The sequence below is a fragment of the Trachurus trachurus genome (genome assembly GCF_905171665.1).
Source record: "Trachurus trachurus genome assembly, chromosome: 14".
NCBI lineage: Eukaryota > Metazoa > Chordata > Actinopteri > Carangiformes > Carangidae > Trachurus > Trachurus trachurus.
The window spans coordinates 12,715,661-12,743,620 of NC_139903.1; the positions used below are offsets into that span (position 1 = coordinate 12,715,661).

Sequence of the window (27,960 nt, forward strand, 5' to 3'; positions counted from 1 at the left end):
TTTATCTCCCCTTCCTTCGCTCAATCTCCCCGACTCCAACAGAAGCCTCTTGGTGAGAAGGCACAGGCTTTGATCTATCTTTTCCGTGATTCTGAGCTTTCAGATCAAGGGGCGGTTTGTCTTCAAGCTCACCAAATCCTCAGACGGCCCGAGACAAAGAGCAAACATGGTGAAGTGCCTTTCCAGATCCATTTGCCTAATGGCACATGTGTCTGTTAGTGTGTGTATGTGTGTGTGTCTGTTACTGTGTGTGTGTATGTATGTGCCTTTGTGCATTGACCCCTCTCTGTTGCATTTCCTTGTGCCACTCCATTTCAACAATTATTACAGACTTCCTTTTGTGCTGGTCCATCATTATTTTTGTTATTCCACTCTATTTTTCTGCCGCGATGAGATGTTGAAATTGAAGGACTGAAGCTTCCATACCAATTTCGCCATTGTCTGAATTCACCTTATTTTAAGTAAAGTTTGCTCCTGGAATTAATCTCTGCAAGCAAACAATCCTCCCTCGTATTACCATGGAAACAACAAGATTTTTTTTCCCCCAGGGATCTATTAAAACACTTCTATTCTGAGGATCTATTCATGAGTCAATGAAAAGGGTGAATATGACACCTCTGAGCTACTGCCAGTGTGTGTCCTGGTCAATAATTTTTAGTTTAAAGGCTCCAAACCAAGCTATAACCGAGAAGCGATGGATTGCTTTGGTCATAATATATCGTTGCAAAAGAGTAAGTCAGACTGTAAAGTTTGTCTTGGATACATTTCAATTGTTTTTCGACTACACTTTATGTGCAGAGTAGTTTATGGCTGCAGTTGGAGTTTTGACGTTGTTCTTCTCAGTAATGCCTTATCTGTTTGTTTTAAAAAAAAAAATATATATATATATAGGAAAGAATATGAAAAAAAAGTTTCTCTCCTGTTTACACATCAAAGACATGTAAGACATCAGTTAAAAAAAGACAGCTCTTTTAAAAATGTCCTCATTCTGCAATTTAATGAATTAACTTTGTATTTGACTGAAGCGGCAACAAAAGACTAAATTGGTGTGTTACAACCAAAAACAATGATGGGACACATTTGTATTCCATGTCTTATTGTAATGCTAATTAAACACCATAATGTTCATTACCTTCAGTACATTGTTGGATTGGATTCTCTATAATCATTGTTACAAACTTTTTGTTTTTGCAGCAACAGTCTAATCCCTGTCGATCTATCCCCTTTGCAAGCAGTGGCATGCAAAGGCAAATGAATGGGAGGGAAAGAAAAAAAAACAAGAAACATACAAACCTTTTAGGATCTGTTTGAACTTGTGCCTTCAGATGTGTCCTCATATTTGCCTTCATAATCAGTTTGGACAGACTGGATTGTGCTGTGAAATGAAATGTGAGCTCACAAATCCCATTGGCTTATAGGGTGACAAATCCAGCTGGCTAGAAACCTTTCTCTCATCCCCACTTTCATTTACAGTTGAGTGCAATAAGTGGGGGAAAAAAGAAATTTAATAGTTAACTTTGTTTGAGTTTAAAAGGTTAAAAACAGCAAAGCGCAGCCTCACAAATGGCGAGGGACACTGAGACAGAGAGTGCGCGTACAGACAATAAAAGGAAAGGCTGCAGAATAAAATGACTCCAAAATCACAGCAGGCGTTTAATCCAATTTCCTTGGCAGTTGGAGCTGTGTAAAAAACACATAGAGGTTTGTCCCCTATAAAAGCCATAGGGATGGCTGCGTGCCATCCAAATAGAAAAACCCTGAATCAGAATTGATCAACAATCTAATAAGAGAGTGACAGATTCAAGGGGAATGTATCAAGATCAACATGAGCCAGTTCAGTTCACTAAACGTGATCTTCTCTGTGCTGAGATTGGAGGTGATTTTTCTTTCTCACGCATTTGTATTGTTTTTGTGATTAAATACCTGTGTCTAAATTATAATTCTGACTTAAACAAAATAAAATCTATGTACTATGTAAGCTATCTCAGCTATAGACATACTGTAGATCTGATAGAGCTGTCTGGAAGGCAGGCCATGCTTTGTATTATTCTTGTCCCCCTACTACACTACTAAAACATTAAACACACCATAGTCTGACTTACACTACTTAAACATTGTTACTGGGAGCAGTCTCCTCCCTCCTGTCTCTGCACTGCCTTTCATCACTAGCTCAAATGTGCATCCACACGCAGAGCCGGGGCTCCTGGAGCTGGGCCAGAGAGTGTCCCTGCAGCCTCTCAGCAGAAACAGCTTTGTCAAACTCAGTTAGCCACCTCCACGGGGAAACACCTCTTTCCACAGTAATACTCCCAACTATTCTCATCATGCCCCTGCCTCTGCCTCAGCCACCTCATCAATCCACACAGCAACAAAGGTAAACAGCCTCGCACCTTCCAAACAGAGGCCCATGCTGCTTTGTTGACAGAGTGCATGTGCAAACCGCCAGCACAGAGGGTGCGCGACTCGCAGGATAGACTGAGCTTCATTTACAGAAGGTAATTGCACTGGAGCCAAGTGCTGCACTTTTGTGATGAGATTTTTCACAGCTTTGCTAAAACCTTGTCTAGATTTGTTTACTGGTCGGATGAAGCTTTTTCTGACAGGGACATATAATAAGTTCAGCTAAATGCAATCATGTCACCTTCAAGCAGAAGCGGTCACCGACACTGACAGGCTATTTACCATCCGTCCTCCTTATTGTGCGCACCTCGGCGTCCAATGACACGACACTTGTCTGGTTGGGATCACTTCAGCTGCTTCAGATTGAAAAGGTTTTCATAGTTATTGTTTCGAGCGGCACTGGATTCTGTATGCTGCGCTGGGGTTCAGACACAAGCATCGACAAATGTTCCTCCTGATATAAATCGAAGGACTGTAGCAGAAACAATTCTCCAACACTTTCCTCTGTAACTGTGCTCTCACTTTTGCTCCCTCCTCGTCAAATAGTTTCTATGTTGCTACCTTAATTAGGCCGAGGCACTTTTTCTTTCTTTTTTTTTGCCATGAAAACACAAGATAAAGCTCATGCTGTCTTGTTGCAGATGTCCCCCTCCCCCTCCAATTCCAAGCTATACTACATACATGTTCCTCAATCTGTCTGTGCATTCAGCATGGGGGAAAAAAAGAGAAAAACATCTTTGAAAACAACCAGTCGCTATCACCCAGCATGTGGGGACAATAAGAGACAGACACTGTATAATGGAAGGCCTAAACCAAGTCATTACTCCAACAGCTGTCCTTGCATGTTTTGAATTCAGATTTATTTTGTTTTGTCCATGATGAAAAACTGGATGCAGCAGAACATCTCACACACACACACACACACACTACAGAAATGAAAAGGAAAAATTCAAGAGGCATGTGAGTGGTTGGTATAGCTGCATGGACACTTGTTCAAGAAATGGCCCCAGGTGGATCTTCCACACAATACTTCTCTTCTTTTCCCCAGACTGCCAGCTGATAAACATCTGGGTGTTTTTGTTTGTTTGTGTGTGTGTTTGTGTGTTCCTGCAGAACAGGCTTCATCAAAACCAGAGATGTGTTTACAAAAAAAAAAAAAAAAAGAATAGAATAATAAATCTGAAGAGTTGTTTCTCTTCAGACTGCCTTTTTTTTAAAACCAGTAATGATTGCAATATACACATTAATACGGATAGGTACTTAGAGTTTCTCAAGGCGAGGAAATTTAGCTAAAGTATTATCTGTTGCAAGGATAGAGGTGAAATGTTGGGGAGGTAGAAATCCCACATCCTTTGAAATTGGTGCATTTCTAAAAAAGCACAGCATGCCACAGTGGTTAGTGGTGTTGACTCACAGCAAGTGGGACCTGGGTTGTTTCTCTTTGTAGATACTGCCCTGAAGTACAGTACAGTGTGTCTGCTGGGACACATGTCTCTTCAAGCAGGTAATTTGAACTGTACTGTATGTGTTTCATCATGTAAGAATACATTATTTTATTAATTATTATTATTGCCATAATTACCTCGAAATGACTGTGTGGTTTACCACTGATTATTGACTGTTCTTTTGAAAGGATGTTCACATTTCTGCTGGAATCACTGGGGGTTGTAAGGCCTACACTGCATTACAAAGTGGTTGGGTTGTTCCCACCCAATGCCTCAGTTTGTAAAGGGCCCTGTCTAGGTTTTAGAAAGAAAAGGGAAACCATCCACTACTGTCAGAATTTCTTTTTTCTCTGTTTGCATCTATAATTCAGGTATAATCATATACAATACACACAGCCAGGCTTCACTGACTGTCACTGAACACATGCATGTCCCCAAAGCTGCCAAGCTACGTTTAAAAAATGATTCCTGGGTGAGAAGTCAAATGAAGGCTATGCAACATTAATGACACATTCACTCTTATTTCTGAAGGGGAAAAAATCCAGGAATCACTACTATAACAGCAAAAATGGTCAGTGTGAAGTGTATTTTTCTGTTTTTGTGCGCCAGGTCCTTCATTGATGTTTTGATCTCCAAGTCAGTCGTAAAACCTTTTATTCAATTAAATGAAAAAAGCGGGGTGATTACAGATATCAGCGACGTGTAATGCTTGAGTAATGAACTATTAAGTTCATTTAAATGTGTCATACTCTGTGAATGCATGGGTCCTACAGGTCTCAGCAAATCAGCCCAAAACAACTAGAAGGTAACCAAAAGGAGCAGCTTAACAATATGCACACACAGACACAGACACACACACAAATACACATCTATTTCCAGGCAAACATAGCGGCCTCACATTTAGACGGACAGATAAAAGCCAGAATCATAAGCACTTAAATGGAAGAGATTAACGTTTTTATGTCTGCCAGGCCTTTTCAAATGGTATCACAATACTAATTCCAATTAGATTTCAACAATAACAAGTTTGTGGTGCATCTCAGTTGAACTCTCCACTAAGGCAACATTATCTGAATTAGTCCTAATACGGAAAACACAGATATAGGGCCAGACAACACCATATGTTGCATTTCAAAGACAAATTCTGAGAAGCTGTAAAAGGGAATAGATAAGAATGAAGGATCCTTCAAACCCATCATTAATGCAGGTTGGCTGAATCATAATGGCAGCAGGTCTCTTCACTCTCAGCCGTGTCCTTAAAGGGTAAACACGAGGACATGGAGAGGATTCTCCAGTAATGTGAGTGGCTCTGGGGCTGCAGCGACACATGAGGCTTTGAACTAAATGCTAACACTGGCATACAAGCAGTCTCACAATGATAATCCTAATGTCCAGCATCTTGATCTAGGCCAGTGTTTTACAACCTTGGGGTCGAGACCCCACGTGGGGTCACCTGGAATTCAAATGGGGTCACCTGAAATCTAATTGAAAAAAAAACTTACTGAATAAAATATATTTTTTTAACTTTTTAAAATTATCATTAAAAACAACACACACAATCTTAAACAACTGTATTCTATACTTTCACTTTCTCGAATATTAAATCGAGTTAAAATAAAATGCAGCATATAAAAATATGAGCTGGTGCGTCTTGATTGACGGCCGTGATCGCGGGGTCGCCAGAAATTTGTGATGTCAGAATGGGGTCACGAGTCAAAAAAGGTTGGGAACCACTGATTTAGGCTGTCCAACCGTATGCTGATAATGGAGATGGGAGTGACTTTGCTTTAGTCAGTATTTGCTGATAAATCAAAGTTGAATAAATACTCATGTTTTGATAATGAAGTTATAACATCCGTGGCAAATTTAATCCAATAGCATTGGACTTGTAGCAAATCAGTGCTCAAGACCTCAACCTTGTGATGGCACCAGTATAAGAGCCAGTCGATTGCCATAATCTTTGGGGGTAATCCTCCAGGACTCATTGTAATTTATATATTCACCAAGTTTAATCAAAAACTAAACATTTTACCAAAACCAAGGAAAAATCTCTCAAAAATTAGCAGCTTTTCTTCAGCTCGGACCATAAATGTATCCACAAAATTCCAAAACATATACCAGCCAAAACATGTTTGGGTATTTCAGATGACAAAAGGGGAATGAACATAAACATTATAAGTGAACATGGTTACATTATGTCCCTGTTCAATGTATTGTCTGGTTTACAAAGCTTTTTCTGCTGTCAATGGGAAACCGCTATAACATCACTTCTATTCATTTCACACGCACTACCTGAAAGAAATGTCAGAAATGCACAGACCGGCTTTCACCACTAAAAGCTGTAGTCCTGCAATCAATGACGTGGTCCAACAGCTTCAGCTGTTCCCTGCTAAGTAGTCCATTCTTAGAGGCAAGCATCGCTTTTTTAAAAGGCTGCTCGCTGCTCTGACAGATGAGAATGGCCACAATGAGCCGGCGCTCCGTCACCAGGAGAGAAGCGCAGGCAGAGAGAGGACTGCCTCATAACTGACAGACAATTGCCTGGCCACCCAGCAGTTGCCTGGACTGAAAATGTTCGATATTTTGAAGATGGCGGTCGATGTTAGAACCTCTAAATTATACACAAGGTCCTCTGGGACATCACTTCAATACATCTCACTACAGAGAAAGAGGCTCACAGTCACGTCTCAGCCCTGTGTGTCTGTATTGTCTGTACTGAAGACATCAGCTGTACAAAATGCTTGGGAAGGAATGTATGGCTGTGATACTGCTGTGTTTCTTTGTCACTGCCGGCTTAAAGACAGGGCGGTTATTTCTGCTGCAGGATCTTCTGCTTCTTCTCTTTTGTAATGAATTTGCGATAGGTTGTGTTTGTATTTAAAGTTGTGCGTCACATGGAAATGAAATCAGTGTGTGACATACGTGTAAATGAAAAGCAGGCCCGCTGCAACTTTCCCCCTGCATCTTACACGCTTTCTTCGCTTGTGTTTGTCTTTGGCTATTTTCAATTACTCGCGGAGCTACTATCCCCTTCCTTGATCTATCCACAACATTGTTATCTTTCTCTGCTACTTAGAATATGTTTACTCATCCTGATGAATTCAATTACATCTTTTCAGAGGAAATTACTGTGGGGGTGGCTCAGCCTGCCAGAGGTCAGCACTAACTGTGAATACTAAAACTACTCCCCCAAACACATTACACAGCCTATTACCTGCTGCTTTCCACACAGCACTCTCCAGCCCCTACATAAGCCTTTCCACTGCCACAGATGAAATGCTTTCTAGATGGGATCTGGCGTGGAGAAGAGGGGAAGAGAGCTGGAGCTGTCCCCAGGCCTAATCGTTTCAGAGAGCCATCCCCAGTGCAGCCGCAAAACACGCCAGTGCTGATTAGGGAGGTGTGTACACGGCCAGGCAGAGCGTGAAAGGTGTGGAAGGGAGGCTTGGCCTGGGGGAGGCAACCATGCCGTCTCTCTTTCTTTTTTTTTTGCTTCCCGTGGACGACTGGTAGGATCGATAAGGCGCAAGGCCAAAGGCAAAGCAGGTGGAATGTAAGCCAGTGGCGTACTGCCTTGACAAAGTGGTAGACATCGCTTCATTTAGGGTTTTGCTTGAGGGGGGGGGTACTCTTCACTGGGAATAAATTAAATGTGGATGCCTCCCCATAACCACCACCACCACCACCAATTGGCCAGACACATTTTTTCGGATTCCATTGGCCTCCCTGTTGGAGGTCCTACAGTACCACGCTCCTCTGCTTTGAGAGGGAGATTTCACAGATGGAGCAGCTCAGAGATTTTTTCCTCTCCTCTGCTCTGGATGTACATTGACAATTTCACTGTAAACCTGTTACTTTACATCTCTGAAGAGATTGTTGTGTTGAGACAAAACACAGGTTGTAGGAGAGACTTCTCACCTAATTATCTAAACGGAAAACCCCATCTCAGGTCTATGACTGTCAAACTGATTAAACAAACAGGATGGGAAACACTACAGTATCTGTGGGGAAAAAACTGTTTCATCTCTGTTATTTTTTATTTGACAGCTTTACTGTGCTATGCACTACTTTTTTTCTATTAATACATCAGGGGTAAGAACAGACTCCAATTTACCTGGGATATGAATGTAGGCTAAAAGCTCCAGAAGTAAATGTACCAAGGCAAATTATGTTAGGCTATTAACTCTATAATCATTATAGTATATTGGATGGTGCATTCTCAGTATCTGTGTTCTAACAGTAATTTTCTATGTGTAGAAATTAAAAACTGTTATTATTAGGAGCTGATGCTGAGTATTCTGTTTCTGACTCTATTGCTTAATTGCTTAATGGCCAAGTAGCCAGCACTGTAATTAACGCAGTAGTATATCGTTTGATTGTGAGTATGTTGTAAGTGTTGGCATGATTTTAATGGTCTGAAGCAAATTAGGGTTAGGGTCAGGGTATGAATGTTTAAATGTAAGAGTGCAAACTTCTACATACCCAATAGTATGTGTCACTTTTAATACAGAAAACACATCCAATTGCCTCATTTTTTAATGATCCTGATGCAGATACTATAAGAATATACCGAAAAAGATAAGTGTGTCCAATCACACTAAGATTAACTGTACAGTGTTCTTCAAGATTTAGACAAAGTACAGCCTGGTTTAGTGAGAACACCATGGTTTATTTTCTATAGGGTAAAGCCAGCTGTTGGAGAACCAATCCACTCAAAACAACGATGAAATCCAAAAAGATCCTTGCAAAAATATTCTCTCTCTCCCTCTCTCTCTTTCTCTCTCTCTCTCTCCACCGACAAATAAAGCTCCACCGTTTTGATGAAGAAAATATATGAGGCAATGACTCAAATTAGGATGCATAGAACATTCTCTCAGAGTGAGAGAGGCATTTGCACATGAAGAGTTGAAAATGAGTCGCATTCAGCCAAGCTGTGAGCTCCACCTAGGAGGCAGTGAAAGAGACCACGACAGGCACAGAGAGGGGCTGAGGCAGGCAGGCACCAAGCCTTGAAGAGGGGCATTCTGGCATAATGACTCTCATTTACCATTGACAGGCCTTGGGAAAGTTAAACTAATTATGACAGCACACAGATGCTGAATAGCCCTTGATGAAGTTAATCACTGGCAATCCAACAAACAGGTGGTGAATGATTTCTGTTACCTCCCCTAGAATTATTGAAATAGTTTGGATTTTTCTAGCGCACCAAGATCCATGGGAAACTTCATGAATATGTGCGAAAGCAAATGACACAGTTCACACTGGAAAACAGACAACTAACACTGTGACCTCTAATGTGGGTGAGACAAACACAGAGAATTTTCTTTGAGCTTGAGAACACAGAAAATACTGGTTTGAAAGATAAAATGAGCTTCTTCCAACAGGTGTTCAGACAAAAGCTAAAAGAAAAAACAATAGAAATGCTGCTCCACTCTTTTCAGTTAATTTAAGATTTAATATGCCCCTCTTCCGATATTAAACTTCAGACTTCTGTAAAAAGAATTCAGGGTCAAGTAAAGTAATAATAATAATTTCTTGTGTATTGTCAAACTACCAATGTGTTATGATTCATGACAAGAGGTCTTCAGATCTGAAACAACAAAAAGACATGACAACATTTCCAACATGCTCTTAAAACCAATAGTGGCATTTTAAGGAAAGCTCTGCCAACCAGGAGGAGAACATAACTTAAATTAACGAGCTCTCAGATACATAAAACATCTCTTTCTCCAACTCCCACATCACTACAGATCGCTGTTAACAGGCGGAGATAAATGTGTAAGCATAAAGATAATAGGCTTGGCTGAATGTCATTAAGTTTTGTAAAGCTCAAGTGCCTCACCAGGGCCAAAGAAAACTCTCCACACTGAATGAATGCATGATTAGCCATTACATCTCTTTTTTTTAAATAGATGTGCTCATTTGAATATTTATTTTTACAAAATTCTATTAATAAACGGGTTTGTTGGGAATGAATACTTTATTTTATCAGTATATGTGGATTCAGTAACCTGATTTTTTAAAGTGGTTCGGTCTGTTCATGATCTCCTCCAGTGTTTCTGACATAGAATCTAACTTGGCAGCTCACTGTAAAAGTAACAGCTTCTTCTCATAACATGCTTTACATGTCTTAATTTGACTGATACTACTCATGACAAGTTCAAGCTGTTGCCTTCTGGTTGTCTATGCAAGTTAATGTTCATAAAAAAAAAAGAAAAAAAAAACTTCTGTCACTTTGTCCCTCAGAGATTTGCAGTGAGATGATTAAAGGCCCGTGGCATCCTCACACAGTGTGAACGCTGACTTGTTGCAATTTGGAAATAGCATCCTCAAAACATTGCTGCTGGTTGCTGTGCATGGGTCTCACCACACACACTTCAGTTCACAAAAAATATGTTTGAATTGCAATGAAGTGGACACTGCTGTTTATTTATTTTTCATTTATCATTAATTAACGTTTTTTATTTACCCATTTATGATGGGAGACAGACTCCATAAGAGTTCCATAAGAGAAGCTGCCATTCAATAAGAGAAAAACACAGTTTTAACATACAGTACAGTGTGATCTCCATGGAGTCACAAACCATTTTTGTCTTTAAAGGAGACAAATGATGACCCTTTTCCACAAATTAAAATATTCCAAAAATTCCAGGTGTCTTAAAGACATGTCTGTGACATGCTTCAGTCAAAATACTCCAAGGATCAAACATCACAGCTCTTTTTTCATCCGTTCAAAACACCCCTTATCAGAACGGCCGGTTTCAGTGCCTGTCCCTTTAAATGTGAGTGAACCACTGCTTGCCCCACCCCACCCCTTCTACCGGTACCAGGTAGGGGCGGTATTATGCAAATTCTAAAACTAGTTATATCATTGCTAAACAACCGAGGGAACAGCTCGTAAAACCACATGGATTTCAACCTAGGGAGCCTGCACATTACAGATTTTTTTTGGGTCAAATCTCACATTTTGGGGGCCGGAAGGCAAGACAAACACCCAAATATAGTTAAAGAGCCTTCAAAAAGTGATATTTCCATAATATGTCCCCTTTAAGATGTTTTAGAAAGCCAAATGAATGTTGATGTAAGGAAACAGTGCAAACTCCACTCAGAATGACTGAGTCACTACGACATTCCCAGAAAACATAAGTAAAGGATGGAGGACAAAGTAAATGGAAAAGCATTGGAGAGATTTAGGAGTTTTATTTCGCTTGTTGTTTTTGTAGTTAAAAGTTGTACACAAAGAACCGAGAGGTTTGGATCAGACTTTTAATCAACCTCCGTTTCGCTCTCTCCCTAAATGACCTTTTCTTATGAATGTGAAAAATAAAGGGATCAAAGGCTTGCAAAATTCATTCGCAAAGCAACATTATTTGTCATAACCATGGATTTAGTCCCTACAGTCCTGAGATTTTTTTTACCTTAACCAGGAGGTAATTATTTCTTGCATGCTTCCGTTTTCATTTGTCTTTTTAATGGTTTGCCGTCTATTTGATGCCGATGTTTTCCCTATACCTTGACCCTGGGTGACCATACAGTATAAAATATAACGCAAGAGCTGTACTCTAAAGCCAAGACACACTGATTTCTATAATACCTACCTAAAACATCTTTAAATCCATTTGCTGCTAAATTGTTTTCACTTTGAAAAAGCATGAAAAGTTTGAAGTCAATATAATCTCATAAGAATTCACACAACAAGAAAGAGAATTAAAATGGTTCAAGCAATGCAATGTTTTAGTAATGCAATGTTTCTACACCAGCGACGACACACAGTGCAGGGCATTGTTTAAAAAAAAATCTTCACAGCTCGTGAATCATTAAGTTGCACTGCACATACAAAAACACATAATCAGCCATTAAAAATTAGTGTTTTATGAGCCACTATTGATGTACTGTTAACTCTCAAGTGTGAAATCCTGAACAACAAAAGCGGCCTGATCTTGCACAGCACATAGGCTAGCAAGAGTAAGAAACAATGTGACATGAATAGGTAAAAGAAGAACAAGAAAAAAAGCGGCAGTTAAGGAACAAACAGTTGCCTGTACTTTCTATGACCCTATAAAGCTATAATTATAATGAAATGACTAACTGGAAGGGACGTTTTCTTTTCTTCACACAATAATTTGCTCACCACACAAGGGGGAAAAAAGAAATGCCTCTGTTCCTGTGCCCGTGACAGTGTTGATAGATGGCTGTTTGTATTCCCTGCTAGGTAACAGACAGAAGCAAGTTCCTCAACAACGGGCTGCGCCACAAATGAGAAATCAAGGCGTTGTCTAAACCTAAACTTCACTCACTCCCAGCGCATGTATACGCATTGAAAACTTCTGACGACAGCAAAAAATTCAAACCCATGAGAATTAAAAATTGAAATGGCTCACCTTGGAGAGTTTACAAAGAGATGAACGTTTGCTGGCTAAGCAACAGCAGAAAAGTCACTAATGGGAAATTTTTTTAGTTTGCTTCCAAAATAGTGCACTGTGCACTTTTTCATTTCCCTGGGGGTTTGAGCCATGAGTGAAATGTGCAGGTGTGTTCATGGAATATGTGAAAACCCTCAAAAAATAAAATAGAATCATCTACTGCTAAGCACTACTTCACAGCGTCCCATTGCTGAGTGTGTGTTTACTCAAAGAAGTTAATTAAACATTTAAACAATATAAAATATCATCTGGGGTGCCAGATTTTACAACAAATAATTGGATTTGCACCTTGCTTACATGTTTCTGAAACTCTGGACTCAGGCAGTGCAGCACCTTTCCCTCCACTAGATATTCAATCAGCAGATGTTATGTTGATAGTGTAAAGTATTGTTTCCGGCACTGGTCCAGAATGGCACAACGGTTTGGGATAGGCTGGGATGTAATGACTGAAACAGCCCAAGCAATGTGAATTCATTTCCACAGTTATTGCATTGTTTAGTAATCACTTGGTCCTCATGAATGTGCTCATTTTCAACATGAAACAGAGCGCTGTTTCATCAAGAGAGGATGTGGAACGGAATTCAATCTTCTGGCATTTATATGACCTTATGCTATGAAGGAATGTATTCCAATACTGTGCATTACAACGAGCTGATGATACAACGTGTGTTCTCTGTCCTCTTCATCGAAAAACTGCCAAAATGTCCAAATTCTTGTTTTTATTACATATTATGCTACATTTAACGCTCTTCAGGTAACTCAGAGATTTATCAAGCCCTAGCTCAGACTGTACAGTGACTGCACATTGCATGATATTTTATTCACCTTATTTACTAAGTCATTACTCACGTCATGCATACTGGACAAACTGTATCTGCATGCACTACCTTGAAGGGGACTCCTGCCCACGTCTATTACCTTGACATATAAGTAATATACTACCACAGTTTGGGGGGGGGGGGGGGGGGGGGCTGTAAAACTGTGTAGACAAGTTGAAACACAGGAAGCATACAGTACTCATGATGATGAAGAGAGGGCAGACGCACAATAGAGAAATAATTAGGACAAGGCCAGTGTGCATGGATCCGTCGCTGCTTCCCACACAAGCACTCAACTGTGTCAAACAGCTTGGTCAATAATCTTCAGCAATTCCTGAGGATTAGAGTCTTATTACCGAGCACCGTCTGTCACACAGACCTCAGTGCCCAAAGAAGTCACTTCCTGACTGTTTATGCCGGATTTCAACAAAGAGATGAAGAATTAACTGAAAAAAAAAATAACCACAACAGATTGAGTATTTGCAAAGAATTGTTTTTTTTTGTTTGGATGTCTTAAGTTTTATTTTGCCCCAGGGGTTATTTTAATGCCGCATCTTTATCCAAATGTACGTGTGTCTGTGTGTACATGCACTTAGAGCAATCTTAAGAGGCTCCGTAAGTTGTGGTTGACAGTAAACTGTTATGCAACTGACTGTTCAACACATTTTTAATTAGCTTTACTCTCTGGGCACTATGGAGCCTCTGTATATCCTGCTTGCTTCTAATTTAACGTTTGTGTTAAGTCTGAAGTTACAGTGGAAAGCAGCAAGTTTAAAATGTATGCAGGCGATTAACATGAGCATTTTTGTGGTATTCAACTTTTTATCCAACCATAATCTTTTTTTCATCTTATACCTTGAACATTGTAAAATGTTCTAACTTATTATTTTAATATATAAGCACTCTCTTTTGTTTATAAGGCTACATGTACAGTGGCAGATGTCAGAGTCAGGAACCTAGTGCCATTGCCCAGCACTCAGCTCTACCCTCGCCCTGTCGTATAGTTTGACAGAGGGAAGTACACGGAACAATCCCCACAAAGTACGTGCAAGAACCAAGTTCTTACCTTGTCCATGCAACGCGGCCACGGAAGCAGCAAGAACCAAAAGGGTGAAGAGGGTCTTTAATTGACAGTCTTGTCTTCGACACATGTCTACTTAAGTCGAGGTTGCTCTTCGCGCAGCTATACAACACGTCCGTGTGTTGAAATATAAGAATACTTCCAGGGCTTTCAAAAAAAAAAAAAAGAAGAAGAAAAGAGAGAGAGAAGGGGAGAAACACAAAGCAAAGCGAGAATTTGAACGTCTGCGAAATACAAACAGAGCCTTGCGGGTTGCCGTCGCACTTCCTTTATAATTCGCGGGGAGAAAACAGTCGAGAATAATCAAGAGAAAGACGGAGGTCCCTGTTTAATTTGGACGCTCGGTAAGCGGATTCGTGGCTGTGTGAGCTGTCGGCACATGGAGAGAAGGAGCCGAGGCTTCAGCACCGCGGACAGCTCCTAGCGTCAGCTCAGGGAACAGCCTCCTCAAAGTTAGTTCAACCTGTTCAAACCCCGTGGCTGCGCCCTGCATCTCCTTTACATCTCATTAACGCCCTTCATTCACTCATCTTTTTTATCTGCCCTTTAAATTCTACACATTTTTTTTCAGTCATTTCCATCGACACAACAGTAACCAGGTGCAAATGTGCAGAAAACAGGGGAGACTGGGTTTATGTTCTTTTTATTTTTATTTTTTTAAAACATAGCCTACAATCACTATCATTTTAAAACATGAAATATCAGCATGGACTAAAACACAGAACATCACAATGAGAGAAAGTGACATGTAGCTGGCGACATATAATTGTACCTGTTTACGTAAAATAAAATAATTACAGTAGAATCAAACTTTTATTGTCTTTTATAGTCAAACTATTGCATATAAAATATAAGAAATGACAGATTTTAATTTCAAATATCTGTATTTGTTACTCATTCCATTTTGGAGTAGTCGCTAAAAAAACTGTCATTACAGATTGGGTTAATACAGTATATACTTAGACCTTATTGTATTTAGACAGGTCAATAGACATAGTCTTATTGGTGTGATAGTTTCCACTGCCCAGTTTAAGAGATAAATGATGTTTAGTGGAGACCAAGAGGACCACCACACCTTTTCATTTTATGTGGTAAAGTGCAGTGATCTGTGATACAAGGCTTCCAGGGGCTTGGTTTACAATCCCTGTTTATTCATGTTTATGACAGCAGCATTAAAGAATGTTGGATTGAGCAATGGTCTCCTGTCTGGAAATCCAATATTGATCCTAGGTTTGCTGGTCAGGGTCCACAGGGAACTTTAAAAGTGAGTTGTATCTAATATGTCTTTGTCCATACCACCACTAAATCCTAAATTGCTTTTAATTACCAGCACTAATTAAACCACACAACACACAACATTTTGACCTTTTTGCCCACAGGAGTCAGAGTTGCGGCTGAGTTGTACTTTTTTTTTTTTTTTTTTTTTAATCCCTTTCCCAGTCAAGCTAAGACACAGAATGACAAGCTCAGTGTTGAAACACTCCTCAGGTGATGGAAATAATCATGACATGAGTCTCTTAGTCTCTTAGATCAACTCCTCTGACCCTTTTTTGCAATTCAGTTTTATGTCTCAGGGTTGTATCTATTTGTGATGTATGTCAGCCCAGTGCTTGAAGGAGAACTTTAATGAATAAAGTAGTGGTTGCTCAAGTGGTTACTGAGGGTAAAGCAGTAAAAGTAAAAGCATAAAACATCTGAGGAGTATAGCAGTAAGGGCCAATACCATGATAACACTGTAACAATGACTCTCCAGGAAGACCTGTGTTCACTCTCCTGTGTGGGTAGAAGAAACGGCCTAACCAAGGCCGTGCAGCACGTAAAACTCTGCAGCATAATACATACATGAAGAACAGCAGACACGCAATCACATACATGAGGTCATTGGTATGCGTGCTAGTATTGTGTGAGGGGCTACAGGGGAGGGATTCAGACTCCTGATAGCTATAGGGGCAACTAAAAAAAAACCTGTTTGTGAAGCATTTAGTCTTCGTGGGTAGTGACCTGCAGAGGTGACGAGCACCATGGGGCGGCGATGATCTTCTTCTTGGCTTGCTTCACAGTCTGATGAAAATGTATGGATTCAGCTGAGAGGAACGGGTTGCATATGATTTTTTATGGCATCGCTGCCAATCGTCTGTATAGGTCACATGGTCGACAAGAAGTTCATGTGTTCATTTCCCACTTCAGGTTATTACTGATAGATGTGTAGGGGAATATGAAGGGGGGTCAGTGGTGGTGATGAGGTCTCAGCTTCTTTGGCATTCATCGCACATCACCAGTCAATTCAGAAAACCTGAAGCATGAGCAAGACAATGCACTTGTACATACGAGCTGTAAGCGTTGTATAACCTTTGACCTCCATATTGAGTCAGAATAAAAGAAAAGGTGATTTTCTCCTGACAGTTCAATAAAGTCACATCCTTACATCATTGTTCTTGCAACTAGGGTTATTCAGAAATAGTTATAGCCAACAAAGCAGCTTCTTCAGACTGGTTTTAATTCATTAATAATCTCATCATCTAGTCTGAGTCTGACAAAAGTGATTACTCTGAAATAACTAATCAGATAAGTTTGTAGAAATCCGCTCTCCCCTTATGACACCAAAATCATCAAAAAGTATTAGTAGATCGTATCTACCATGCTTATCATTACACCCCCTTAAGTTATCTAGGTCATATTAGTCTGTATCAAAAGAGGCTTAATATAGCCACTAAAATAATTGCTATGTGGCCATAATTCTGTTCATCTACTCAGTGTTTTCCACATGAGAAGTAAGCAACGCAACACACTCCAGGATGGATTTCTGTGCTGCTGAGTTGGGTCTCTGCAATACCCTGACCGGCAGAAAACACAGCAGGTTGATGTGTGTTCACAGGCAGTCTGTTTTGCAAGACAGCATCAAAAAGAAAGAAGTAATTAGAAGACTAGAATTTACTTTAGACGGGGATGTGAGTGGGGAATGAGGATGCTGGAAGAGAACCAGGGGCAGACTTTACTGAAGATACTGAAGAAGGTACATGTAAGCAGATACCGTTTCAAAACAAGACCACTCAATCTAAAAATAAGATGGTCACAGTGGGAGCAGTGAAATGTTGCACACCTGCTCTTTGAGTTCCACATATCCGACCATAAGCCAGGTGTGATTTCTTATCATCACTTGATGGATGAATCACTCACTTTTCTGTCACCCCCCCTGGCCCTCAAGACTCAACCGCCTCGGATTAACAGGGATTTTATTTCAGAAATATATTGCATGTGTCAGTGTCGTCGCACACAGACTCATTTTGTTCCCTCCTTTATTCGCTCTGTCTCTCTCTTTTATGCCGACTTTCCTTTCAGGTTCTATTTGACTTTGTCTCACTTTGCCTCTCTCTGTCTCCTCTATCACTGCGCCAATGTCTCTGTTTTTCTTCTAAATTTATCTCTCTGTCCCCCACCCCCTACCCCACCTCACATAGACACACACACACACGCATACATCCTGAAGCGTGGGACACTCTCCTTGCATCACTCCCGTACTCCCTCTGGCCTGACTCAGAAAAGGCTCTAATAGTGCAACTTTCCCTTTAGTGAAGCTCGGTGGAGCCATAAAGCAGCCCTGAGGTCTAGTTGGCAGCCAGATGGTTGCAGCCGAGCTTTCATTCTGCTAATGGGTAAGCGGGGGGTGAGGAGGGGTAGGGGTGGGGGTGGGGGTGGGGGGGTGCTGAGCAGTTAATGAAAATCAGACTCTTGAAATGAAATGACCAATGTCCCAAGGTAATGAGGCACACATCAGCAGCAAGCCTTTACAAGCATTAAGGTAATCTTAGATGGCAGGATTATGTAAAAACATCTTATGATGACTGTTCATTAGATAGCTAAGGACTGACTGATTATTACATGGCATGTTCAGCTAACAAACATACTCCTACTGACTCAGAGCGCTATCTGTGATATTTAGATTGACTGGCTTGGCTAAGTGCTTCATCCAAGCAAGGCTGTGTGCCAAATGCTATCAATGAGTCTCCACCCACGCAGCATTATAACCTACAAATTACAGCCCATATTACAGTCACAGGCAACAACTATATCACAGTTACAGGACTCACAAATGCACACAGGGCTAATCATTGTGCATTACATCCACGCCGCAGAACCGTGACCCCTTTCAGCCAACAATCGCAATTAGAGTACTGTCCCGAAATGTGTTCACTGTTCACTGTTATTTACTGCTATTTGTCTTGCATGAGGCTGCGCCAGACAGTCAGCCTTCAGCTGTTAGAGGGGAGGGAAATGTGAGAGATTTACGGTTTGAAACTGAGGGATAATGTTAGTGTTTGTTCAAATGAACCCAAATCAGAACGGTTGGTAACAACAAATTTGCACCTCAACTTTTTTTTGGGTGTTACATTATTTGTTGGCTTTTGAACTGTATTTTTTTTTTAGGACTTCAAGAAAAATATTAGTGATTACCACGCAGGTGCAACAAAGAGTTTTAATTATTTAACTATAGTAAACATTCAGAGACACTTAATCACAGAGAAGGGAACAGCTAGTGTTATTGTGTATTTTGTCTGCTCAAGATTGTCAGGGACGGGGATCTCTAATAGCATTGATTTCCTGCGAGAGTTTCTTTTCATGATTGCTGCAGCGTAGATTTGTTTGTTTGTTTGTTGTTGTTGGGTTTTTTTCGAAGCAATTTTCTTCAGCAAGAACACCGCTCAGAGAAACAGATTACACGTTTTTCACAATAGTGAAATTATTGTTTTCACATGCATGCTGACATTTGTTTTTCTTTTCAGTATTATTTGGTCCAATAAACCGTGAATTTTCATTGTGTCAGTTCATGTCATTGTCATGACAAGATTTTATGTCTCTCAATCCCAAACGTGACAAATTTAGAAGCAAAACCCACAAAAATGTCCACATAGAAAATGTACAAAACCTGCAAATACACCGGAACAACTTTTTTTAAAATCACAAACATCATCATCTGTGTGTAAAAACAGAAACATTGTCCACACTCCTGATGAGGAGAGGAGGGCAAAAGGTTTATATTATTTTGTCTGTGCTAAAGTGTTGATTGGTTGATTAACAGGCTTACTCTTGCTTCTTATTTCTGTTGAACTTGACATTTCCTCACAATTTTTAGTTATTAAAAAAATTGGGATGATGTTTATTGAGGAAAACAAACCAGACTCTTTGTACTTAGAGCCCTAAGGTTCTGTTTCTACAGCTTCTCTGGGCATATCTGAGAAATAAAATCTGCATTTATGACGATGTTAATATTATGAAACAAACAAAACCAAGACTACCTTAAATTCATAGCACTGTCACATATGAAAAACAATGCTTTATAAAATCATGAATGGGAGTAAATTAACACACAATAACTTATCATGTTTTTGTTTGTTGTCTTTAATGTATTGTTTTCTGATTCCTACCCGCTCTTCACCCTGGTCGTTGCTTGTGCAGTGACCCAATTTCCCTATAAATACCCAGCAGATTTCTTGTGAACTTGCCCATGCTAAGCATAAATAGTTCAGTATAGTTTGCAGCTTTGTACTGTCGTCCTTCTCTCCACACCACCTCCCTCTTTGTTTTGCGCTTCCTCCTGGCAGAGCCCGGTTAATTGCAAATTCCTCATTACCATGTATTGGAAGAGCGCTCCCTCCCTCAGAGTAAGTCTGCTGTGCAGGAGACAGTTTTTCAAAGCTTTCTGTGCAAATCCATTTTCCGCGGGGGGAAAGCAGAAGGGGTGGGGCATATCAAGCTCCATCTGACCTTTGACCTCAACTCACGAATTTGACAAACTGCCTTGTGGATTTGTAGCAGTTGGGTACAGGAGCGTTGGGAGAGACGGTCTGTGGGAGGAAACGCTTCTCTCAGCTGTCCATTTTCTTGTTTCCACAGCAAACTGTGTGTAAGCTGTGTGGATGGCTGTTGTGCTCACTCTGCCTCAGTGTGAGCTGCAGCAGTGGGAATAGAGTGATGTGACCCCAAAGACTGAGCAGCATCTGTTAACCCCCCGATCATTGCCTCTATCTGACGGCTAGGCTAGAGCAGTGTCTGCCCAGTCATGCGGGGGCCCTGCCAATAAATTCAGCAGGCTATGGTAATGAGCCTGAAAGGATTCCCAAGCTCAGTGCTGTCACTTTGATGACTCCAAAATTAACACTGGGCCAGAAATTCTCAACACCTGCTGTAATAATATTCAAGATAGAAGGAATATGTCGTCAGAAATACAGGTACAAGACAATTAATGTAACCCCTCTTGTCAAGTGTAATTAGAGCCATAGTGGCACAGATACGGTGCAATGAATGTTTTGAAAGGGTGAAGAGAGAAATTATTGCTACCTTGAGAAACTCTACTTTGCACTGATAACAGTACTCTGTGTGTCTTGTAGAGGCAAAATGTTAAGATGTAGCATAATAGAAGGCTAGAATAGGCTATATACAAAAGACTAAAGCATGCATTTGCACAGCAACACAACGCACACATACAGACGCGTCACCGTGCAAGACACTATGGCATAAAAAAGAAGCTAAGAAAATTATAATTTTCACTGTTACACACAAACACAAACATTTCATGGAGTGTGTGACATGTTGTCCCATATTTTTTACATCCACATCTCTGTTCAGCAGTTCTCCTCTTCATCTCGCTGCGTACCCCTCCCTCTCCTTGACCTTCTCTTTTCATTAGTCAGAGTGTGTCTCATGCCTCTGAGCATGCTGATAGTGCAGTGCTTCAAGGCTGCATTTATCAAGATGATAAAGCACTCTCAGACAACAGCCAAGTATCTCAAGGCTAGTGGCCACGGTACCTGACAAGTGACAACAAGTCACACAAACGGCTCCACCTCCATCCTCCTGATCCCCCAACCCCCATCCCCCCATCCCCACCCCCACTTGCATCTTCCACGTACCGCACCTAGTTGGTCACAGGTTGTTGCCTTATGTCACACGAGCCCCTAATGAGAAGTTAAGTGCAGATAAAGGCGGGTGACTGCACAAGACAACAGATCTGCCCCCACCTCCACATTGACACGCTTTGTCTACACACACACACACATACACACACAAACTGCTGTGAGGAGTTTGTTTGTGTGTGTAAGGATTGCGCTGTGTGTCTGGGTTCAGCGACATCCTGTTAAACCATGCAGGCCTTGAGTCACAGAAATCCAAGTCTTGCCATTTTGGCTTCAGCTTTCATCTTTGCTGGCTGCTCACCTCACTTTCCTCAATTCAGTGGCACTTTTCCACTTTCAGCTACAAAAGCGTTGCCTGCCCCGAGTGAGTGGCGGCTCCTGCCAGAAATCACTGATCAAACTCTTACAAACTTGACAGCTGAGATGATGGGAAGTTATGTTGTTCCCATCAAAGGGTATTAGCAATTACTTTAATGGGAGGCAATGTATATACATATTATATTCCTGCACAGTGTTGTAGCCACCACGCTGCACATTTATACCTAGCACATATTTAACATGTGTTTTGTTTAAACATATTTTAAGGTGCAGTAGGTCAGCTTGTGCATAAAAAAAAACAATCTCCTGTAAGACAAAGGCACAAGAACCATAATTATAGTTTTCAAATTGGTTAAGTAAAAAACAACAACAGATTGGACACTCTAGGAATATTACAGAGAGCTATCAACAGAAATTGCTGTAAAAGAGATAACATATATAAAATATTGAGCGTTTTGAGATGACTCAGTCTTCAGTACACCTTGTTGTCGAAGCATAGTAGTGCACACAGCCTAGGGGTGTGAGGACAGCTATACAGAGGTAATAGAGGAGCCCTTTGAAGTGGTTCTGAAATACCAAATGTCAAGGGGGGACGATTATGTCACTCTGTTACTTTTTTCAAGCCATTTAAAAGATATGCTGCCGTTGTGGCATTGTTTACCTAAACCTAACCCTAACCTTATATTTTAAAACAGAGATCTTATTTTTTAAGTTATATTGGTATATGACACCTTGACACATCACCAAATTAGAGGCCCTTATTGGAGTTACTTAATCGTTATCTGTCATGTAATAATTGCAACAACTGCATCAAAAAAGAAAAAATCAATCTCTTCACAATAGCTGTGAGAAGGTTTTTATTCCTGCTGCACTGCCATGCTTTTATCAATATGTGACTTAGTGTTAGAAAGAACGACAGAGCTCCGGGGTCACTTTGAATAAAAACAGGCTAAATAAATGAAGGATCAAATCAAAGTTGTGCCAAAGTATTAAACGACAAGACTCAACAGACCCCAACCAACTGCAAATTTACACTTTACTGTTCACAGAGTTGAGTTTTTCAGTGTTTTTATGTCTCAGTTGTTTGCCTTCACTTGCTTCCTCTGCACACACACACACACACACACACACTGCTTTATTCCATACAAGGTTTTTCTGTATACTGTACCTATTCAGGATTGCTTAACTCTCACCTTTGTCAGTCCTCCTCTATGTGAACTGTCATCAAACAGTAACAGAAAGACTTCCAAAGCAGCAGCTCAGAGCTGGTGGCTGTTGCCGTGTTTTCTTTACAATTTTTTTTTAGCTTTGACGTCGTCTGTACATGTTTTATTTTCAGTTTTACAACACTGTGTGGCCTGTTTCACAATCTGAACTTCCTGATAAGTTCACTCAGTGATATCCCAGCAGAAAACATCTCATTCTGTGCGGGGGTTTGTACTCGACACCCTCTGCTGCATTCATTTGCTTCATGCCTCACTGTTTCCTTTAATGTTGCTTTGCTGTGTGAGTTACTTGGATGCTTAATGGCCTCCTTGTGTTGGGTGCAATATAACAGTCAATAGGACCATGATCTGGACACTTATTGATGTATTTGTTCTTCTTTTTTTCTTCTCTTCCCTTATTCAAAACATAATCTATGGCTCAATTTGTTCCCATGACACCATTAGGTTTCTTTCTTGTACCGTAATTATGGCACTGACATGATGGTAAGATTCACAACATGACTGAGTAAACACCATTAAAGAAAATCTTCACTGAGTTGCAGCGAACAGATTTAAAAACGGAGACAAACACAGAAATACCAGAAGGTTTTGGCTCATGAAATATGGAGACAAACATTCCTATCTAACTGACTTCTCTTCTCACAGTTTCTATGAGTGTGACACGTAATCGCAGGTGATTAGATTTCATAGCCTCCATACAAAGACGAAACTCATTTTATCTGGTGTATCTCATTGTGCTCGCCCTTCACCTTTAAAGGCACAAAATAAACACGATTTCTTTCGATTTTTGTCTGCTTTCATCCTGCAGAAACCATCAGATGAATAAACAATATTAACTTAAAAGATCTTAAAAGACACAATTCAATGTATGAGCACACAGTTGTTACTCAGAGGCATCATTTTTCCTGTGATTGATTCACTTTTAGTTCGGCTTTGTTGGTTTTCTCAGACGTCTGTGTTTCATTTCTATGACATGTACATAGATCATTGGTATGCGATTATTCTTGACAAATAATAAAACCGCACATGTAATAATCATAGGGGACATGTTGGTCAAGGCTGGAATCCTCACACCTCCTTCAACAGGCATTGTCTGTTTGCCCTTGAGCAAACCACATCACACCAAGGCCAAGAAGGAGAAAAAAGTAGTATGATTGCTGTATAAAAACTACCAGGTGTAAGTGGTGTGTTTAAAAAAACATGTCTCAGTATAAATAAATAAAAACTGTCTGGTGTTGTATTCAGAGTCATGTGTGTATCCGACTGATGTTGCATAGCTGAAGCCGTGACCTGGTGCAGGTTGGCTTTGAACTCTCTGAATGGCTTTAGCCGCGGAGCAGTGATGAGTGCTGTTTGGCCAGGAAAAGCTGCTTACGGGCAAATGCCCTGCTCTTAAAATCCTTCTTTTAAATTTCATCTGACTCAAATGAACCAGTATTGTTGAATAACTCATGGAGAGCTGGCTTTGACTGGGTTTCAGTGTAATTGTTTCACGATAATCTTGTACTGGGTGTGAGTGACCCCGGTCATCATACCATAGTCAGCATGGACTCTTTTGTAACGGCATTTATTATGTCACCTGGGTGAATCCAGCAGTTTAAATGTAACACTCAATCTTAGGTCATCTGGATTATTCCATAGTATCACATGAAATCACTTTACACTGTCACTAAGCTCTCAGTTGTTACTAATGGGCATGGGCACAGCTCTGTTTAAGCTCTCTATCTCCGACACAAATCACAAATAGACGTGTAACAACATCTAAGCAAGGGTCATCAATCCACACACACATTTTATACACTTACATATATTTACTGTAGTTTAAAATGTATAAATGTGGCAGACTGCAAGAAGAAGCATAAAAATGTGTAGCTAGAACATACTGTATATCTACAATAAATACATTGACTTGCCCGAGGCTGGATTTTTCACATAGAAAGTGCAGTTCAATGCTCACCGTGCAGCTACCTTGTCATAAATGTAATTGAAGTACCAACTTGTGTATCCGTTTACAGTGCAGCCAAACAAATTCATATTGTAAGTGTGAGTAGGTAGGCAATTCAAATCCAGGGTGGGGATGTTGGAGTAATAACTGCAATATGGCGAAGGCATTTACAGAATGTATATACCTTGAATAGCTGTTGCAGAGAGAATGCCAAACATGTTATCAAAAATGGGAATGCGAGGGTGTGTGCAAGGCATTAAACACAACAACAACGACGGTCGTGGATTTACACTTAAATTAAAAACTTTGATACAGAATAATAAATAAATAAATAAAAGTCCTGATTAAACATGTATTCCAAATCCCAAAGAATCCCTCCAACACTGTCTGAAAACCAATAGAAAGAAAATTCAATAAAGAGTGGGACAGTGGCATTTTAAGCTTAAGGCCCAACACCGGGTGGCTGTGCAAGGTGCAGCCAGAAGCTGAGAAGTGAGTGGGATTCAGCAAAAGGCAGGTGGAATAAAGTGACCTGGGGCGAGCGCAGAAGGGGGTGATAATAAGTGAGTGACTCAGAGTGATGGGCTTACCTGGCTATGAATATTTCAGACAGCACTGAGGTGTGTTATTACAGCTCAGTGGGAGCACTCACAACATGTGGCGAGACATGTGCCATCACAAGATAGGGCCGAACACAAAAGACACACACACACACAAACAATGCAATTTTTTCCCAGCATCCACAAAGAGCGCATTTCAAATTGCTCATCCGTGTTGAATAGCTGAGTAGCAAAAAAAATGTTTTCATCAACAAACTAACAGCAGCGTCTTTGGCTGACATGCTCCCTTGAATCGATACACCGACTGATCAATAAGCAGGGAAAGGTTTACACGCGATCGGAAGCCCAACTCTGCGAGTAAAGACGGTGAAATAAATCCATGTGCAGCATTTTTTTTTTCCTCCTTGAGTTGGAGCAGTCCTACATGCCAAACACGACGATGAAATAAATATTCTGTTTACATGGATTGGCTGCACAGGGGTCTGCTAACTATTCCAGCAAAGCAGCTTCACTCAGCTAGCTAACAATGCAGCGCCTCTGGCCATTTTCATATATTCCCTCCATTATTTCACTCTGCCTCTCCAGCCACCATCTCTCCCAGTGTCTAGAGATGAGGCCTCCATAGAGTAGGCTATGTCGATGGAGAGGCATGTGCTAGTTTACAGTGCCTTTAAAAGTGTAGAGAAATGCACTCTGAGTACATCCAGAATGGTGGGAGTAGCTATTTACATCAAATGCCTAGAGCATGCTACTATGCAGCACATACAGAGAGACCTGATGGGCAACAATGGGAACAGCTAAGTTATAGCACCAAATGGCCAATCACAGTTGCTGATGTGATTCAAAGCGGCAAAGTAAAGACTATTACTCTTGTTAATGTGACATTGGGGTGAAAACTTCCCTTGAGACATTACAGTATTTTAGACATTCATTCCTGATGGTGACTCCCAACACTTTCCAACATGGACACCCGAGACAACGACAAAGCCCCAAGCAGGGAGCAGCAGGTCTTATGCATTAAACATTAGCCCTTAGTTATTCATCAGAAAGGACGCATATTAACCTGTGTGGAACCTGGAGTGCACCATTAATATTCAGCAGATAGCACTGTTTGAACAGGTCCAAAAATAAACAGTGTGACTCGGACGTTTGGGTGTGACTGGTAATTAAGACTCGGGGCCCTGCGGCACAAAATAAACCTTTTACATTCTGGTATTGAATTTGAAGCTGAATTTGAAACTTGTCAATATCACTCTTGAATTTTTACTTGCAACCATCTGGAGTCTGTCTCATCATCAGAGAATCCACCGAGCATGTTTTATTAAGGTATAGTGTATTTAACTATACTATATCATGTAAAGAGTAGCTGATGAAACCAGAAGAAAGTGCTGGTCTGAAACTGTAGTACATTTTTTTAGAGAAATTTTGAAAATGTATCAATTATTGATATTATTATCAGTTATTCAAAGAATTTAACATATAAATTGTTTCTCTGTATTTATCTTATCTGTCGACTGACTTGGTGAAAACATAAATAGTGAGACATGAGACATCTACGTACTCATTTACATTCAAGGTAAATAAAAAGGTGAGGCCCATCACTAAGCTTATTATTAACTGCATATAAGTCTTCAGAAATGTTATGTTTAAATATGCAAATGAGACATTAGATAATTCAATATGCATATATTCCATATAATCCATATGAAATGTCAGAACATAAACCCAAACACGTAATAAAGACGGGTTCAAAAGTCTTGTTTGAATTTCTTGACATACTCGAGTCAAAGGGTTTTGAGAGCTTTCGAATATCTTTTCATCACTCCAAAAATCAGATGCAATGTTGTCAACAGCCACTGAAAAAAATAATTTTCGGCAAGTTTTTAGGAATAACATGTTGTATAAATCAGCCTGTGAATCAGATATGAACAAACCCCTCAGTAAAAAGCCTTGAAAATATAGATAGGAATAAAAAATGGAGGGTTGTAGTGCTGGTGAGGAGATATCTGGCACAGAGTGTGAAAATAAACTTAACGGGGGGAAAAAGAACTGCCTTTAGCTGTAAATTTCCATAGATTTTTATTTGAAACAGCTGCAGACACCATATCTTATACAAAGGAAATTACCATGAATCTGATAACACTGTGCAGGAGAAAGAGCTTAACAATGTTATGACCTGGTGCAGACGACCATTACAATATTGCATTTTTGGGCTGGAAACTTCTGGTAAATTTATGATAATGCATGTGCAAAAAAAAGACGTTGCATGAAGCAACATAGCCTGTGCATGAAAAAAAACAATGCTTAGGCTTGCACCTTAACCACCAGTTTCCTCCAGAGGCATGTTCATCTTTTTAGGTATCACCATCATTTGCTACTGGGGCGGATGCAGGTGGCTTGGCGCCAGCAGAATGGTGTTTGTAGAGAGCTGAAGCATGTAGGATGGTGTTCCTAGTCAGTCCAGGGAATTTCTGTGTCCACATTTTAGTATAGACATTTCTGCGGCCAGCTCAGCAACACATAAATCGATGGTACTGGTATAGCAGGAGCAGCCATTTGTATTCTCATAGATGTTACAGAAATATTTATGTGACTCTGGAAAGTCAATATTTTACCCAGCATTTAATTATTTGCTGCATTTTAGGGGGAGCAAAATGAAAGTTAGTGAGAATCCTGCCAGTGCAACCGAGCTGAGGAAAAAAAAAAAGTTAATGAAGCTCACCTGTGTGGTAGAAATACAATTCTACGGCTGATTCAGTTAGCTTTTGAATTAACATGATGAGCTTTCTATCATGCTGGCAGGCTCAGAGCTCGATGGTTTGAGACCAGGGAG

At 40.4% G+C, this 27,960-nt stretch overlaps 1 protein-coding gene across 1 annotated transcript in view; it reads right to left on the reverse strand.

Moving 5' to 3' along the window:
- Nucleotides 1–14,237, reverse strand: part of LOC310997356 (seizure protein 6 homolog) — a gene marked incomplete at both ends in the record, with an annotated part of 81,288 nt that extends 67,051 nt beyond the window's left edge. Inside the window, one exon of the mRNA XM_083987031.1 lies at nucleotides 14,153–14,237. Coding sequence (XP_083843157.1) covers nucleotides 14,153–14,237 — 85 coding nt within the window. The remainder of the gene's footprint in view (nucleotides 1–14,152) is intronic.
- Between the last annotated feature and the right edge of the window lie 13,723 nt (nucleotides 14,238–27,960).